Source organism: Anser brachyrhynchus (genome assembly GCF_964034855.1).
Source record: "Anser brachyrhynchus genome assembly, chromosome: Z".
Classification (NCBI taxonomy): Eukaryota; Metazoa; Chordata; class Aves; order Anseriformes; family Anatidae; genus Anser; species Anser brachyrhynchus.
The window spans coordinates 56,297,091-56,310,171 of NC_137697.1; the positions used below are offsets into that span (position 1 = coordinate 56,297,091).

The following is a 13,081-nucleotide window of genomic DNA, read 5'->3' on the forward strand; positions in this document are numbered from 1 at the left end:
TGAATATATGGCAGATTTAAGACACTACTAAGAAGATAAGTAATTTGTGCCTTTGAATGTCTATTATGTTATAAGTGAGACCATACAAATTTCTTGGTCTATCAGAAATATTTTATTAATTAAGTAAGCAGGCACAAGCAAAACAGCGCTGGGCGGCTGGGGAGTCTCCGCTCCACCACAGCACGCAACTTTCCCTTTTCAGTGTCGCCGTTTTATAGCATCCAAGTTTCGGTTTGTCAGGACTTGTTGGACCTTCTGAAGCTGCGCAGTTCGTTGTTGGGGGTCGTTGTTTTTCTTTCAATGATCATGCGTTGTGCTCGTGTTCAAGGGGGAGGGTAGTGAAGCGGGAAACAGTATTTCACAGAGTCTTTGTTTTACCAAGGATGTTTATCCAACACCCCCTCCCCACTATCTACTTGCTTAGTCTTCCCCCTTAACAAGGTCGTAAATTGCAAAACCTTATCTTCTCAGCAGATCCTCTGAATTCCTTTTAAAGACAATGAACAAACACCCGCTAATTTATCACATATTACAATGAGAAAACTATTTCCTACTTCAGTCATTAATAATCACAGAAAGGAAGAATGCCGCTGGAAATCACGTATTGAAGGGCTGGTGGCAGCTCTTCACCAGGTGGAAACAATTATTGATATATGGATAGATGACCCTCATTGTATCAGGTATGGCTAGATAGCTTCCAGCTGATTAAACAAAATTAAAATCACATCCCTTAACTTTCCATTTGTTCCTGTCTGGAAGAATACTCCTATCAATTCCTCATGCACACACTCACTGCTTCGCTCCTGCATTGCTCCTACTGGGGATAGAAAGGGAGTGCATCTCACAGGGCTAGTTCTCTGCCGAGGATAGCTAACCACAGGCCATGCTCTTGGTGCTTATTCAGTGCACTCTGATGCCGCTTTTGGTAGCTCCTAGGACGTAATGATAGCTTAACTACACGCATTCCTCTAGGACTGGTGCAGCCACGATTTCCCCAAGCTTTCCACAGCGTCAATGAAAGTGTGTATGTTAACCTGCCTCCTGGTGTTTTTAGGCTTTCCGGCCTCCCTTTTAACTACCTCCCCCAGCTGCGTATCATTTGCTCCACTTGTCTCGCAAACACTCGTGCGCGTTCTATTGATAACTTGGTTTTGCTTTCTGTTAGCGTGGTGGGAAATAAACAAGTAAACAAAGCCTGGCTGGTCTCCGTAACTAAAACCAGGTATCGCCCGCAAGTCGAGCCGTCCCTCCGTTCCTCACCCTGCCGGCAGCATAAACTCTGTCCCGAAACCTTCTCCCCCTCTCCCCCATTCCCCCAGCCGCCCTGAAGTCCGAGTCCCGTTCCCAGACTCCAGCCTCCAGCCTCGCCCGCGCTGGGCAGGCCTGGGCCCGCGGGGCGGGGCGGCGGCGGGACGCGCCCCCACGGCGGCGGAAGGGCGCCCGGAGTCCAGCTCCCCGCGGCGACCGGGCTGCTCACGGTAACGGGGCTCCCCCGAGCACCTCCCCGTCCCGTGCTGCCCCCCTCGCCTGGTCAGCGCAGCGCTGCGGTGCCCCCCCGAAGGCTGCCCGGGCTGGGATCCGGCGGTGCCTGGCCAACGCCAGGCACTGGCGGCGGCTCGGGGCGTGAAGTGGGTTTGTGAACGCGCAGGTCATCGGCGTTGTTCGTGGCGAAAAGCCGAGTTTGGCCCTTTTTGGTAGTCAGTCATGCGTCAGCGGCTGTGTTTGTAATGCTGTTCAGAGATGCCGCGGGGGTTGTGAAACGTTGGGCCTCTGGAGGAGGGTGGACAACGGAGTTTGGTGGCGCTGAACGCCCCTGAAATGCTAGAGGTGCTTGTTTGCCGCAGAGACTGCCCTCTGAAGGGATCGAAACCTCAGGAGTCATAGCGCAAGTTACTAAATTAATTTGTCACCGCTCCCGAGTAGAGATCCACTCAGCAAAAAGCGCCTCAGAGTGAGGTGAACAGGCCTTTTCCCTGGAAGGGGACTGCTGTCTTACATTTATTTTGCATTTTTTTTTAGAATATCCGACCGAGATTCGTTTATTGGAGTGGACTTTTGCACTGTTCAAAGGTCTTATCTGTGTACTTGTTTGATCAGAAACCAGAACATGTTTTCCATATTCAAATAGGCTTCAATTTCATAGTACAATATTCTTGTCCTTAAGCCTCTTTCAAACGAGTCTTGATTTTTAGGGTAAAAATTTGGCATGTCTGGTGATGTGTGGGACTAAGATTTGTTGAGGATTAACAATTTCATGCTAATTATAAGAATTTTACTGTTATATCACCAATTTGGTGACAGTGTTGGGTTGCCTTTATAGCATTAAATTTATGTCGTTTACTTGAATTGTTTTTACTAATGGCTGATATGTTTTCATGCATTTTTGCTTTCCAACTTAGCTGAGACAATGACAGGCTTTGAAAAGAACCTCCATCAGGAAATGATTTCTCAGCTGCATAATTTTGCTGCTGTTGGAGATGCAGCCAAACTGAAAGCGTTGCTCAGCCATTCACCATCACTTATCAATGCAGCTGCAGATAACGGCTGGACGGCCTTGATGTATGGTGCAAGAAATGGACACTTTGACATAGTACGGATTCTTCTGGAAGAAGGGTAAGCTGTTTAGTAGGTCCCACTGAAGAGTTCTGCCCTAAATTTCTTTCTGTCCAGTTAAATATGACGTCAAACAAGTAAATTTACTCAACAGATAGTGGAAGAATATTCAGGCTTAAAATTCAGAATTACATGCTTTGTGTCATTTTATAACTGGATTGTGCTATTTGCTAAAAACTGTTGAAAAGATATAAGGATCCCTAAAATTATTGATCTTCAAAGATACATTGTCAGTCCTCACAGAAACCTGCAGAACAGAACAGAATTTGTACCCCATTCCAAACAGTGTTCTGAATATAAATTTGATGTATGTGATTGTTCTACTTAGGCTTTTTCCGTAAGGTTTAATTGTAATCCACTTGCATCTATGTTACAGTGCAGAATGTTTGCAGACATATTGACCATTATGTAGGATATGACAGACGTACCTACACCAAAGTTAGTGATTTCTGAATTTCATGCTGCTTTTCTTTTAGATGTGTCTTCCTTCCTCTTTCAGCTGTCATATTTTTTTATTCAGTCACTGTGACACCATGCATGTTCTTTGCTTGTCAAAGACTTGTTTTAATACATTTGTTGTCCATCTTCAACTCCTGTAGTTCTAGTCTGGCAAGACACTGAGAAAAGCACAAAATGCTGCAAAGTTTTTGAAACTTCAGAGAAGATTTTTCCAAAGCCTGAATAAAGTTAGGATCGATATGTTTCAAATGGAAAACATTTCATAATGAGAGCGAGAGTTCAGCGGAGCTCTGTCTTAATCAAGGCTGATCTGTTCTTCTCTGCAACCCTAATTACGGAGCCATGCTAGACTAGTTCATTCTGTGGTTATGAGTAATCTCAAGCACGTCATTCCACAGCCTCCAGGATATTTTTACACTTTTTTTTTTTAGCCCTACGCAGATGCTGTACTTTCTGCTGGATCTCAGCATGGAGTGTCAGATGAACTGCTGTTTTGCACCATAATTAGTGTATTCTAGCAAGCAGAGGAGCTTCACTGTGCCAGATCTTCTGGATTGAAAACCTCTGTGCATTGAGTAATACTTTGAGATTTTGGAGAATTTACCAGTTTGGTAAACAGGTTAACAACATTTGAAGCTGCGCTTACTGTAAAGAAGAGTGAATTTCTGCTCTTCGATGCCTTTTTCATGGCCATTCTCTTAGACAATTGAATGTAGTTACTGATGTGTTACCTCAGTCTCTTTGGTTTCATTTTAGTCAGGTTTAGTCATAATAACCATTTAGACAAATACAGTTGCTGGATGCATAAACATGAACATCAAGTACAACTATGAAGGTAATATTATATAACATTCCAGAGACTGAGCCTGGATAACTAGTCATTTTTTTACTCATACATGCTTGAGAAAAGCTACAGGAAATGTTTATAGACTGAAAGAAAGATCATAGTGATCTAAAGAGTTTGGGCCACTGCAGAAGACACTAAATAACAGCTTCATCATAGTCTTCATGTACCTGAGCAGACACTAAGTAGAAGACAAAATCAGAACAAGATTCTGTGTCTGAGTAGTAGGAAATTAAGTAGGAAATAAGGTAAGATTTTAAACTAAAGAGAATTAATCTTTCAAGATAAGCAGGCAACTTTAGGTCTTTAGCACCAAAAGCTTTTAAATTAAGCTCTGAATGCTTTTCTATAATGTACTCAAACTCTCTCAGAAACTGTTCAGTTAAATATTAAATCTTAACTAAAAACAGTCTTGCCTGTGGTGCAGTTACCTGTGTATCAGCAATAGTAATATATTGGCATCCTGTGGTTTTAAAAACTGATTAGTATGACCCAGCATCTACGGTGTACTTTATAGTTTACAGTGCTATTTTTGTTTTACTTAGCCACTTGAGTTAAAATTGACAAACAAAAAAACAGCGTGCTCTTTTTGACTTCCCAATCCACCTTTACCTGAGATCTTTTTCAGTAGAGTTGAATATTTGCCATGACTGTTTTCCTAACTGTTTCATTTTGCTTTGTTATGAGAACAAAGAGATGCCTATAGACCAGCTCATTCCCCACAGTTCAGAGTGCTACTTCTCCCACTAAACGCAAGCCATATTCTTGGTTCTTATTCTGTGGTAAATCTAGTCTTACAACTGTTTTGATGTTGCTCTTGGTAGCTGCTAGAAAGTAATGCTAATTAAGCTACTGAATTTTGTATTACTGGTTAGTCCAAAGAGAGCTGTGGCTTGGTCTACAAAGTTTCACCTGTAAAGGGTCTTGAGAAGTTTTCTTGTGTTTTTTTTAGTATGTTTTTGACATGTTGCAGTATTTGGGATTTTAATTAATTGGTCGCTGCTGTAGTACGGCATGAACCTTGTTAAGTAATACCAGGAGTGCAACATAAATGTGGGATTTGACCTTAGCAAAATAAAATGAAGATCATTTTTCAACACCATAACTATTTAGCCTAAAGAATGACCTAGTTGCTGAGTTTTGGAAAGTTCCTGCCCCTATATATTATCAGATGTATATGCTGTGAATAATAATAATACAGTATTTAAACTCTTCTTGCACAACCTTACACTGATAGCCACTGTTCTTTTCTGTTTCTGTAGGTGTGACAGGTCCATCGTTAATAAGTCAAGGCAGACAGCTCTGGACATTGCTAAATTTTGGGGGTACAAGCACATTGCTAATTTGTTGGCTAATGTGAAGGGTGGGCAGAAGCCTAATTTTCTGTCAACTGAAGTGAAAGAGTATGAAAATTATTTTAGCATGACGCTTCTGGACAGAAGAAGCGATAAAAGAACAGATTCCAAGTGGCTAAGCAAAAAACAAAGCCATCCAGCTACAGTATACATACTCTTCTCAAATCTAAGTCCTTTGGTTACTTTGGGTATGGGAACGGAGAGGTACCAGCCACCAGAAGTCAAGCTTTGTAGGCTGTATCATAAGGATGTGGAACACTATATGAGCCAAACAGAAGAAGTCACGTTGATCTTTCTTGGAGTTGAACTTAAGTTCAACAAGAATTTTATGGCTGCTCGCAATGAAAAGGTTGTGGAAGAAGAAGAAGATGATGGGTTAGTTGCTTGGTTTGCTCTTAGCATAGATCCCACTTCTGCTGAGAAATTCAAAGAGAAGCATGAGGACTGTTACTTCCTTCACCCACCAATGCCGGCACTACTGCAGCTAACTGAAAAGGAAGCTGGTAAGATGCATAAAATGCAACACTAATCAAATGTGTGGTCAGAAGAATATGCTTTAGGATACACTGAGGTATGCTGCAAAGACAAACCACAGCAAAGGTATTCACTGAAAATCAGGTATTTTCAGTGGCTTTAGAAAAAAAATTAACAGTCTATCAGTGGCTTTGTGAAGAATTCTATATGTAAAAATATGCAGTTGCAAAGTGCTAACATCTGCAACTGTGAATAGCAAACTGTAAAATTTATTATCATCATGATTTTACAAATAATAGTATTTTAATATTGATGCATGTGCATTACTCTAAAATGAAAAAAAAAAAATCTGTCATTAATGACTTTTCATTACAAGAAATTAAGCTAAGTCCTTAGTAGGAGCTTGTTGGATACTTCCCTGAGAAGAAAAAGGTTGAGCAAGTGTTGCAAAGTTAAGATCCCAGTGTGAATTAAAGTCATGGACATGTTGCAACAACTGCAGTTGTAATAGTTTTGCCTTTACAGAATGATAAAGGACAAGCTCCACTTGTACCTCAAGTTTAGATAGGACAATGCATTATTATGTCAAGATACCTGTAGGAAGTACCTTTTCCATCTGGAGAAAAAAAAAAAAAAAAGGTGTGATACAAAATTCTGGCACTTCACCCAGGAAAATTAATTTTAGTGAGAAAGAGGTTGTATTGGTCTGAATTAATATTCCAAACAAATAAATTGGTCTATGTCTACACTGTGTCTACATAATACTGTGTAATATTGCATATGCTGTGCTGCAAAGAAAGATTTAAATGACTTGCATCATTCAACTTACGTTGTTAAGCAGTAGTCTACTTTGATTTTTACATTGAACTTTAATACTTGTTTTTTTGTGTAATGTTAAAGTCTTAAATGAATTAGTGTGTGAGCTTAATTATTTTCATTGTATTCTTTAAAAGGTGTAGTAGCCCAGGCTAGATCTGTTCTAGCATGGCACAGCCGCTACCGATTCTGCCCAACATGTGGGAGTGCAACCAAGATTGAAGAAGGGGGTTACAAGAAAACTTGTCTAAAAGAAGGTTGTCCCAGTCTCCAAGGTGTTCACAACACATCATATCCAAGAGTAGGTGAGGATATTGTAAGATAAACTTGGTCAAAAGGGATTATATGCATGTTTCTTTTTAACTATTTATTTAATTATTTATTATTTAATTATTTATTTAACTCAGTTTCTTTTTAATTATTTCAGCTTCTGTCCCAGCACTTACATGTTCACCTCTGTCAAGATTATGTGTGTCTCAGCTATATTTAGGATTAAGAAATTCAGGTTTCTCTCTCTTGTACTGTACTGTGTGACAGAAATTGCAGTGACAATATCAGTCTTTGTCACAATGCAGCTATATTAGTTAGATGTTCCAACAATATAAACAGTCCAGAAGGTCACATTTTACTCTTTCTATTTTTTCTGCATGTTTTCTCGCCTACCAAAAGTCCTATTAGCTTGAAATAATCTGTTTGGCTCTGTAACAAATTTCTGGTATGGTGTTCATTTTTCTGTAGTGCCTCTTCAACTGCATTAGCCATCTTCACTGGCTTTGACTTTTCATTGTCAACTGCAAACTGCCAGGCCTATTTCTACCCAGAATGTAAGCTTTGATATATTTTATAACCTCTTTTATTTATGTGTTGCAAAGGAGGTTGTTATAATTGCCGTGGTAGTGATGGAAAGACGACATGGAAAGAAAAATTACCTTTTTCTTTCCTGGTTTGTTTGGTAACAACATATGGTGATCACCTTTCCTTCCCCTACTTTGTCTTCTCTTTTGCAGTTGTAGTTCTTTCCAGAACTTCCGTTGCATGTGTATTGTATTTCTGAATTAGTTTCTATTACATGCTCTAGACATACCTTTGTAATAATCAAAAACTTGTGCCATGTTCTTCTCTTTCATGGGCTGTTTTGAAGCTTGCTAAAATACCAGTGGCCATTTCTTTGCAGTTTCTAACACAACAAATTTAGAGAAAGAAAGGGATTATATAGGAAGGACAGCTGAACCAGCATTTTCTACTTATGCCTTTCTTTGAAAAAAGTTTACAGACAGCAGCACTGCAAATTCTGCATTGTGCCAAGTGGCAGATACCTTTGCGCAGGACAACAGTCTTTGGAATCATTGCTTATAGCAATTGCTGAAGTAAGTCTTTTAATATTAAAAAGAGAAAAATATATAAAGGCAGAGGTAACAAAAACTAAAAATGAAACATTGGTATACGTAATAAAGTAGCAATTTAAAAGGGAAGAAGAGGGTAGGTGAACTGTATACAGAAAGTCATGACAAAAAGAATGATACCAATAGGAGAAAATACTTAGCAAGAAACAATAAGTTACATAAAACAACCAAGAGTGAAAAGTAGATAAAAATGCTCCACCAGATAAAGGGTTGAGAGCAAACAGAAGAAAAAAGTGAAAAGGTTAGTCAGTATTTACATTGTAACTAGAATACCTAGCTCTTCAATGTGTAGTGAAAAGTACAGCCTACAAACCTGTATATGTAGAGGAGGTGGTAGTAAATTGTATTTGTTGATGAAATTGTTGTTATCTGCTGGATGTATAGTTTATACTCTTAACAGATTATATGTTTGGGTTGCAGGTAATTTATGCCCTAACCTTGGCATACACTCACAAAGCATGTTGCAAAACAAAATAAATAGTATCTTACCGGGAAGAAAAAAAAAAAAAACAGCCAAACAAAGTGAAATAAAATAACAACTTGCTCTGGGCATCTACACTGTTTTGATTTCAAGCACTTAAAGTTGTCTCATTTGTATATGCATTGGTGTTGAATAGGCTGAATTTTATTGCTGCTTTTAGGTCCCCCAAAAGTTGTAATATATTCCTTTCATATCCATTACAGATCCTGTTGTGATAATGCAAGTCATCCATCCAGATGGGAACCACTGCCTTTTAGGTAGACAAAAGAGGTTTCCTCCAGGAATGTTTACTTGTCTTGCTGGATTTGTAGAACCTGGTAAGTAATTTCATTTTCCCTTATCTGATGGGTTTTCTCACATATCAGTATTGTGCATTTAAAATAATATAGAGATTTCTTCTGTTTTATGTCAAATAAATGTTCTTCATATTAGATGTTGTTATAATAAACACGCTAGTTACCATACTCTGCAGAAATTGATTTTTTTTTTAATAGCGAAAAGCAACTTGAGTAAATACAATTTTAAAATAGCTTTCTCATCATTCACTCTTAAATCATATACTTAAGTGAAAAAAAAAATAAAATATATAAAGGAACTTTCTGTGGTGATATGAATTCAGTATAGGAAATCTGGGAAATAGGATTTCAGTATAGGAAGAATAAGAGTTAAAGCATAAATTATATGCTTATGTGATTGATTCTATGGAAGATAAGTAGAAATTTCGTAATATGAGAAAGAAAAGTAAAGAGATTTTGCTAACTGTATTTAGCAATGATATTTGAAATTATCTAAAATTATTGGTAGCTACAAAAAGTTGTAAAACACTCTTATATTGTGAATACATCTTAATCACCAGCTAAAGTGTAATTTATAACTATACTGTACAAATATATGCTGAACCATATTCAGTAACGGTATGGAAATGAAATATGGTTACAGCACGAGTAAACTGATTGAAGTGTCATTTAAGAAAAGTCAGGATGTTTATTTCTTCACCACTTTCATTCTTATCCCACACTTTCTAATACCGATTTCAAGCATACGTACTAAAATTTAAGAGTAGCTGATCTTACCAGTTCTGATCAGTTGAACTTAATTGCACTAGAACTTCTATCTCTTAGGAGTTCACTTGCTAGTTAAAATAATATTTGGTCTATCATTTAGTAAAGAAGGCTAAGGAAACATCCACAGATCTTGAAATTTATTCAGAAGTTAATTCCATAACTGGATGTAAAGACAAAAGACTGAAAAGATTGTTATATTAGTGGTTAGTTTTCTGATAGGACAAGGTGAGATGTATAGAAACATCACGGTATATTGAGATTTGTATAAAAAATATGGTTCGAACTACTTGAAAGGATTTTTCAATTATCTTCAAATAAACACATACTGATGCATGGACTATCTAATGAATCTGTAATTAGTGGTTATAACACAGGACATGTATGCATATGTAAGCCTATGACCATCAGTATTCCACGTGTACATCCAGAAGTTATAGGATCATAGAATATACCAAGTTGGAAGAGACCCACAAGGATCATCGAGTCCAACTCCTAGCTCCACACAGGATCACCCCGAAATCAGACCACGTCTGAAAGCATTGTCCAAACACTTCTTGAACTCCCGGGGGGAGCTTGCTCCACTGTCTGACCACCCTCTCTAGCAAAGAACCTTTTCCTAATAAAGTCTTCCATGAATGTAGAAATAAGCTTTTCCATTGCAATTTAAGTTTGGAGAATTATTTAGATTAGGACAATGAATGAATCGGGCAAAGTGAATAATACAGTACAGAAATCTGCAAGCCTACTTAAGTCTCTGTTTTCTTATTATTGCCATTTTAAATGTCGATTTTCAAGTTAGCTACTTACTGTTACAATCATACAGAAAACCTAAAAATTAACACAATGCTATTTTTAAACAAACAAATCTGTATTTCATAATTCATTTAAGGAGCAATGTATTTCCTACCCAATTCTTAAAGTGTTAAGCAGAGTAATGATAGGTTGTATGAATGATAAATTATCAATTCAGGAAATAAACAGTATGATGGAGAAATTATGATACTTTATTTACGAAGTTACATTTTGCTTTGGTGGCTATTTTTACCTTGTTAGACTTCACCATCCCATGTTTAAGGTCTGTGCCCTGATCTGTGAACTGGATGTCTATAGGTAATTGTCTGCTGCAGTTTCAAATCTTATGAGTCAGTTCAAAGCACAGGATGTAATCCTTGGTTGGAGTATTTTCATCAGCTGTTGGTTCTTTGCCCTTTTTGATTAGGCGAAACAATAGAAGATGCTGTTCGAAGAGAAGTAGAAGAGGAGGCTGGAGTCAAAGTTGGCCATGTTCAGTATGTCTCTTGTCAGCCGTGGCCAATGCCCTCCTCCCTAATGATTGGCTGCTTAGCTGTTGCAGTGTCTACAGAAATTAGAGTTGACAAGAATGAAATAGAGGATGCCCACTGGTTCACTAGAGAACAGGTAAAGTTCAATTTAATTTCCTTCTTATATTGATTAGTCTGTGACTATATCACTTCTGGCATAGAATAGATACTTTCTTTTTTCAGCAAGTTGAATAGGCAAGTATACTCTCCATTTTATCATACTACATTTGCATTATATTGTATATGTAGGTTACACACAAACAGTGGAAGGCAGATACTGATAAGGAGCATAGTAATTACGGGGTCACCTGCAAGTCCATTTTATGACATTTTTACCAGTTAGCTGTTCACCTCTTCCTTTTGGGAGATATCCAAGTTATAGTTATTTTAGACCAGTTTCTTTACAAGCCTGTGCTTTGCATTTTGGCAGAAATACTGTTCATCACCTGACTTTCTCCAAACAAGCATGCTACCAGATTTGTTGGGGGTGGAGGTGAGGTTTAGGTAAAAATTCTGGGAATTCTAATCTGAATCATTTTTCCGTGAACTAGTTTTTTAATACTCTGGTATTGAATGCAGTTTACTATGCATTAATATGAAATTCAAATGAAAAAGAGAAAAAAATAAACTTTCACAGAAAGAGCGTATGAGTAGAAAGCAGAACGATTGCTTATACAATGTAGTCTTCACAGGTTTTGTCACAAGCTACTTATAAGCTAAACTTCCTGTAACACTATACAAATGCCTAGCAGTTACAAGTGTTGTGACTCTGTAAGTCAACTTGAAGGGAAAATTAGTCGCCTATAATCTCAGTGTATTTCTGACAGCACTGAGAACATTATTTTAAATGTGTTAGTTCTGAATATTCTATCTTCTAACAAAAAGAATCTCTTTTTATTGCAGGTCGTGGAAGTTCTCATTAAAGGAAATCAGCGTTCATTCTTTGTACCACCAAGTCGAGCTATTGCACACCAGCTGATAAAACATTGGATTGGAATGAATGCTAATCTTTAATCCAAATAACTGATTTCTTTAAGTTGAATTATTTCTTTTAGTGGATGCTAAAATTAGGAATAAACTAGAAAGAACTGTTTATCTAATGTTTGTGCAACCATGTAAGTTTTTGAGTCTTTGCTTTGCTTCCTGAAGTGAATATGCAAACCTTTACAATTTTTTTCAGACCTCAGTGAAAACTGAGTAATAACACAGTGATTATCCCAAGGAATCATGAAACAACTAGGCAAAATTAATACTTTATTTTGCATAGGCTCCTTTGTTTTTGTTTGATCAAATTATTATGCCTGTCACTATCATGTTCTTAATGTTTGATTTGGATTTTCCTGTCCACCACTAGAAGGAGTCACATTACAAAAAGGCCTAACCTTGCCTGTTGCCTGCACTCTGTATTTATGTTCTCCTGTTCTGTCATATTAGTTTCCTTCTCTTTTTTCCCTGTCTCCATTTTTTAAAATTCTACATAACACAAAAAACACCAGTCACTGTTCATTGCTGTGAGTCCCATCAGCAACAGCTAGTTTTAAGCTAATAGCATCATTCAATGGTGAATACGTAGTACTTTTTATCTTTTACATGAATAACACTGTAAGCAGGGTATTTATTCTTCCAGTTTGATTTCACCCAGTTACACAGTTACGTCACCCTGAATTTAAAGGTATAACACAATATTTATGAATAATGTATTGGAAAACCAAACCAAGATGATAATGTATTTATTGACCCTAGCCAATGAGTTATTTCATTCTCTGATAATTAGTAATGGAGGAGAAAAGATTATTTAAAAGACATAATATCTGAAAATATATACGAAGTTGTTTTATACAAAATGAGACATTTAGATTATTACTGCTATTAAGAATTTACAGTTGAAAGAAATATATTGACCCCAGCTGTAAGACTGAGAAGGCAATATGTTAATTAAAATAATTACTTATGGATATTTAATGTTATAGTTAGATTTGTGCCTTAATTTATTGTGTTACTGAAAGAATATATCCTTTTAAAATGGAAGTTTATAAAAGTATACTGTTGTTATTAATTTCATTATGTAATGATTCAGTAGTCTGTGATAATGCAGACATTGCAGTGTTATAAAAAATGCAAATGAACAGGAGGAAATACAATGATAGTCATAAAAATTAACTTGTTATGAAATGGTCATTGTTTATTCAGAACAATTTGAATATTTTTTAAATCAATAAACTATGCAAGATTTGTTTCAAAATTCTGTAC

General features: G+C 37.2%; 1 protein-coding gene and 1 long non-coding RNA gene across 6 annotated transcripts in view; one reads left to right on the forward strand and one right to left on the reverse strand.

Moving 5' to 3' along the window:
- On the forward strand, positions 1-13,073 carry NUDT12 (nudix hydrolase 12). 5 transcript variants are annotated; one of them, XM_080572824.1, is made up of 8 exons: positions 1,272-1,478; positions 2,020-2,070; positions 2,400-2,613; positions 5,179-5,774; positions 6,699-6,866; positions 8,649-8,762; positions 10,729-10,928; positions 11,735-13,073. In XM_080572824.1, the coding sequence occupies exons 3-8, from the start codon at positions 2,408-2,410 to the stop codon at positions 11,843-11,845; spliced, it is 1,395 nt and encodes a 464-aa protein (XP_080428950.1). In that variant the 5' UTR covers positions 1,272-1,478; positions 2,020-2,070; positions 2,400-2,407; the 3' UTR covers positions 11,846-13,073. The 5 variants fall into 5 exon arrangements, with proteins under 5 accessions (XP_080428951.1, XP_080428950.1, XP_080428947.1 ...); XM_080572825.1 differs by lacking the exons at positions 1,272-1,478; positions 2,020-2,070 and adding an exon at positions 1-1,222; XM_080572821.1 differs by lacking the exon at positions 2,020-2,070 and having other exon boundaries at positions 1,272-1,956.
- Positions 10,745-13,081, reverse strand: part of LOC308185113 — a 23,003-nt gene continuing 20,666 nt past the window's right edge. Inside the window, exon 3 of the long non-coding RNA XR_013943128.1 lies at positions 10,745-10,866. This is a non-coding gene — a long non-coding RNA (uncharacterized lncRNA). The remainder of the gene's footprint in view (positions 10,867-13,081) is intronic.

What these genes read in the sequence shown, in the direction of transcription:
- NUDT12 (XM_080572825.1), top strand. Translation starts at nt 2,408, where the DNA reads ATGACAGGCTTTGAAAAGAACCTCCATCAGGAAATGATTTCTCAGCTG. An exon ending in CACATCATATCCAAGAGTAG is followed by an intron (nt 6,867 to 8,648) that starts GTGAGGATATTG and finishes TATCCATTACAG; the next exon opens with ATCCTGTTGTGATAATGCAA. An exon ending in ACTGGTTCACTAGAGAACAG is followed by an intron (nt 10,929 to 11,734) that starts GTAAAGTTCAAT and finishes TTTTTATTGCAG; the next exon opens with GTCGTGGAAGTTCTCATTAA.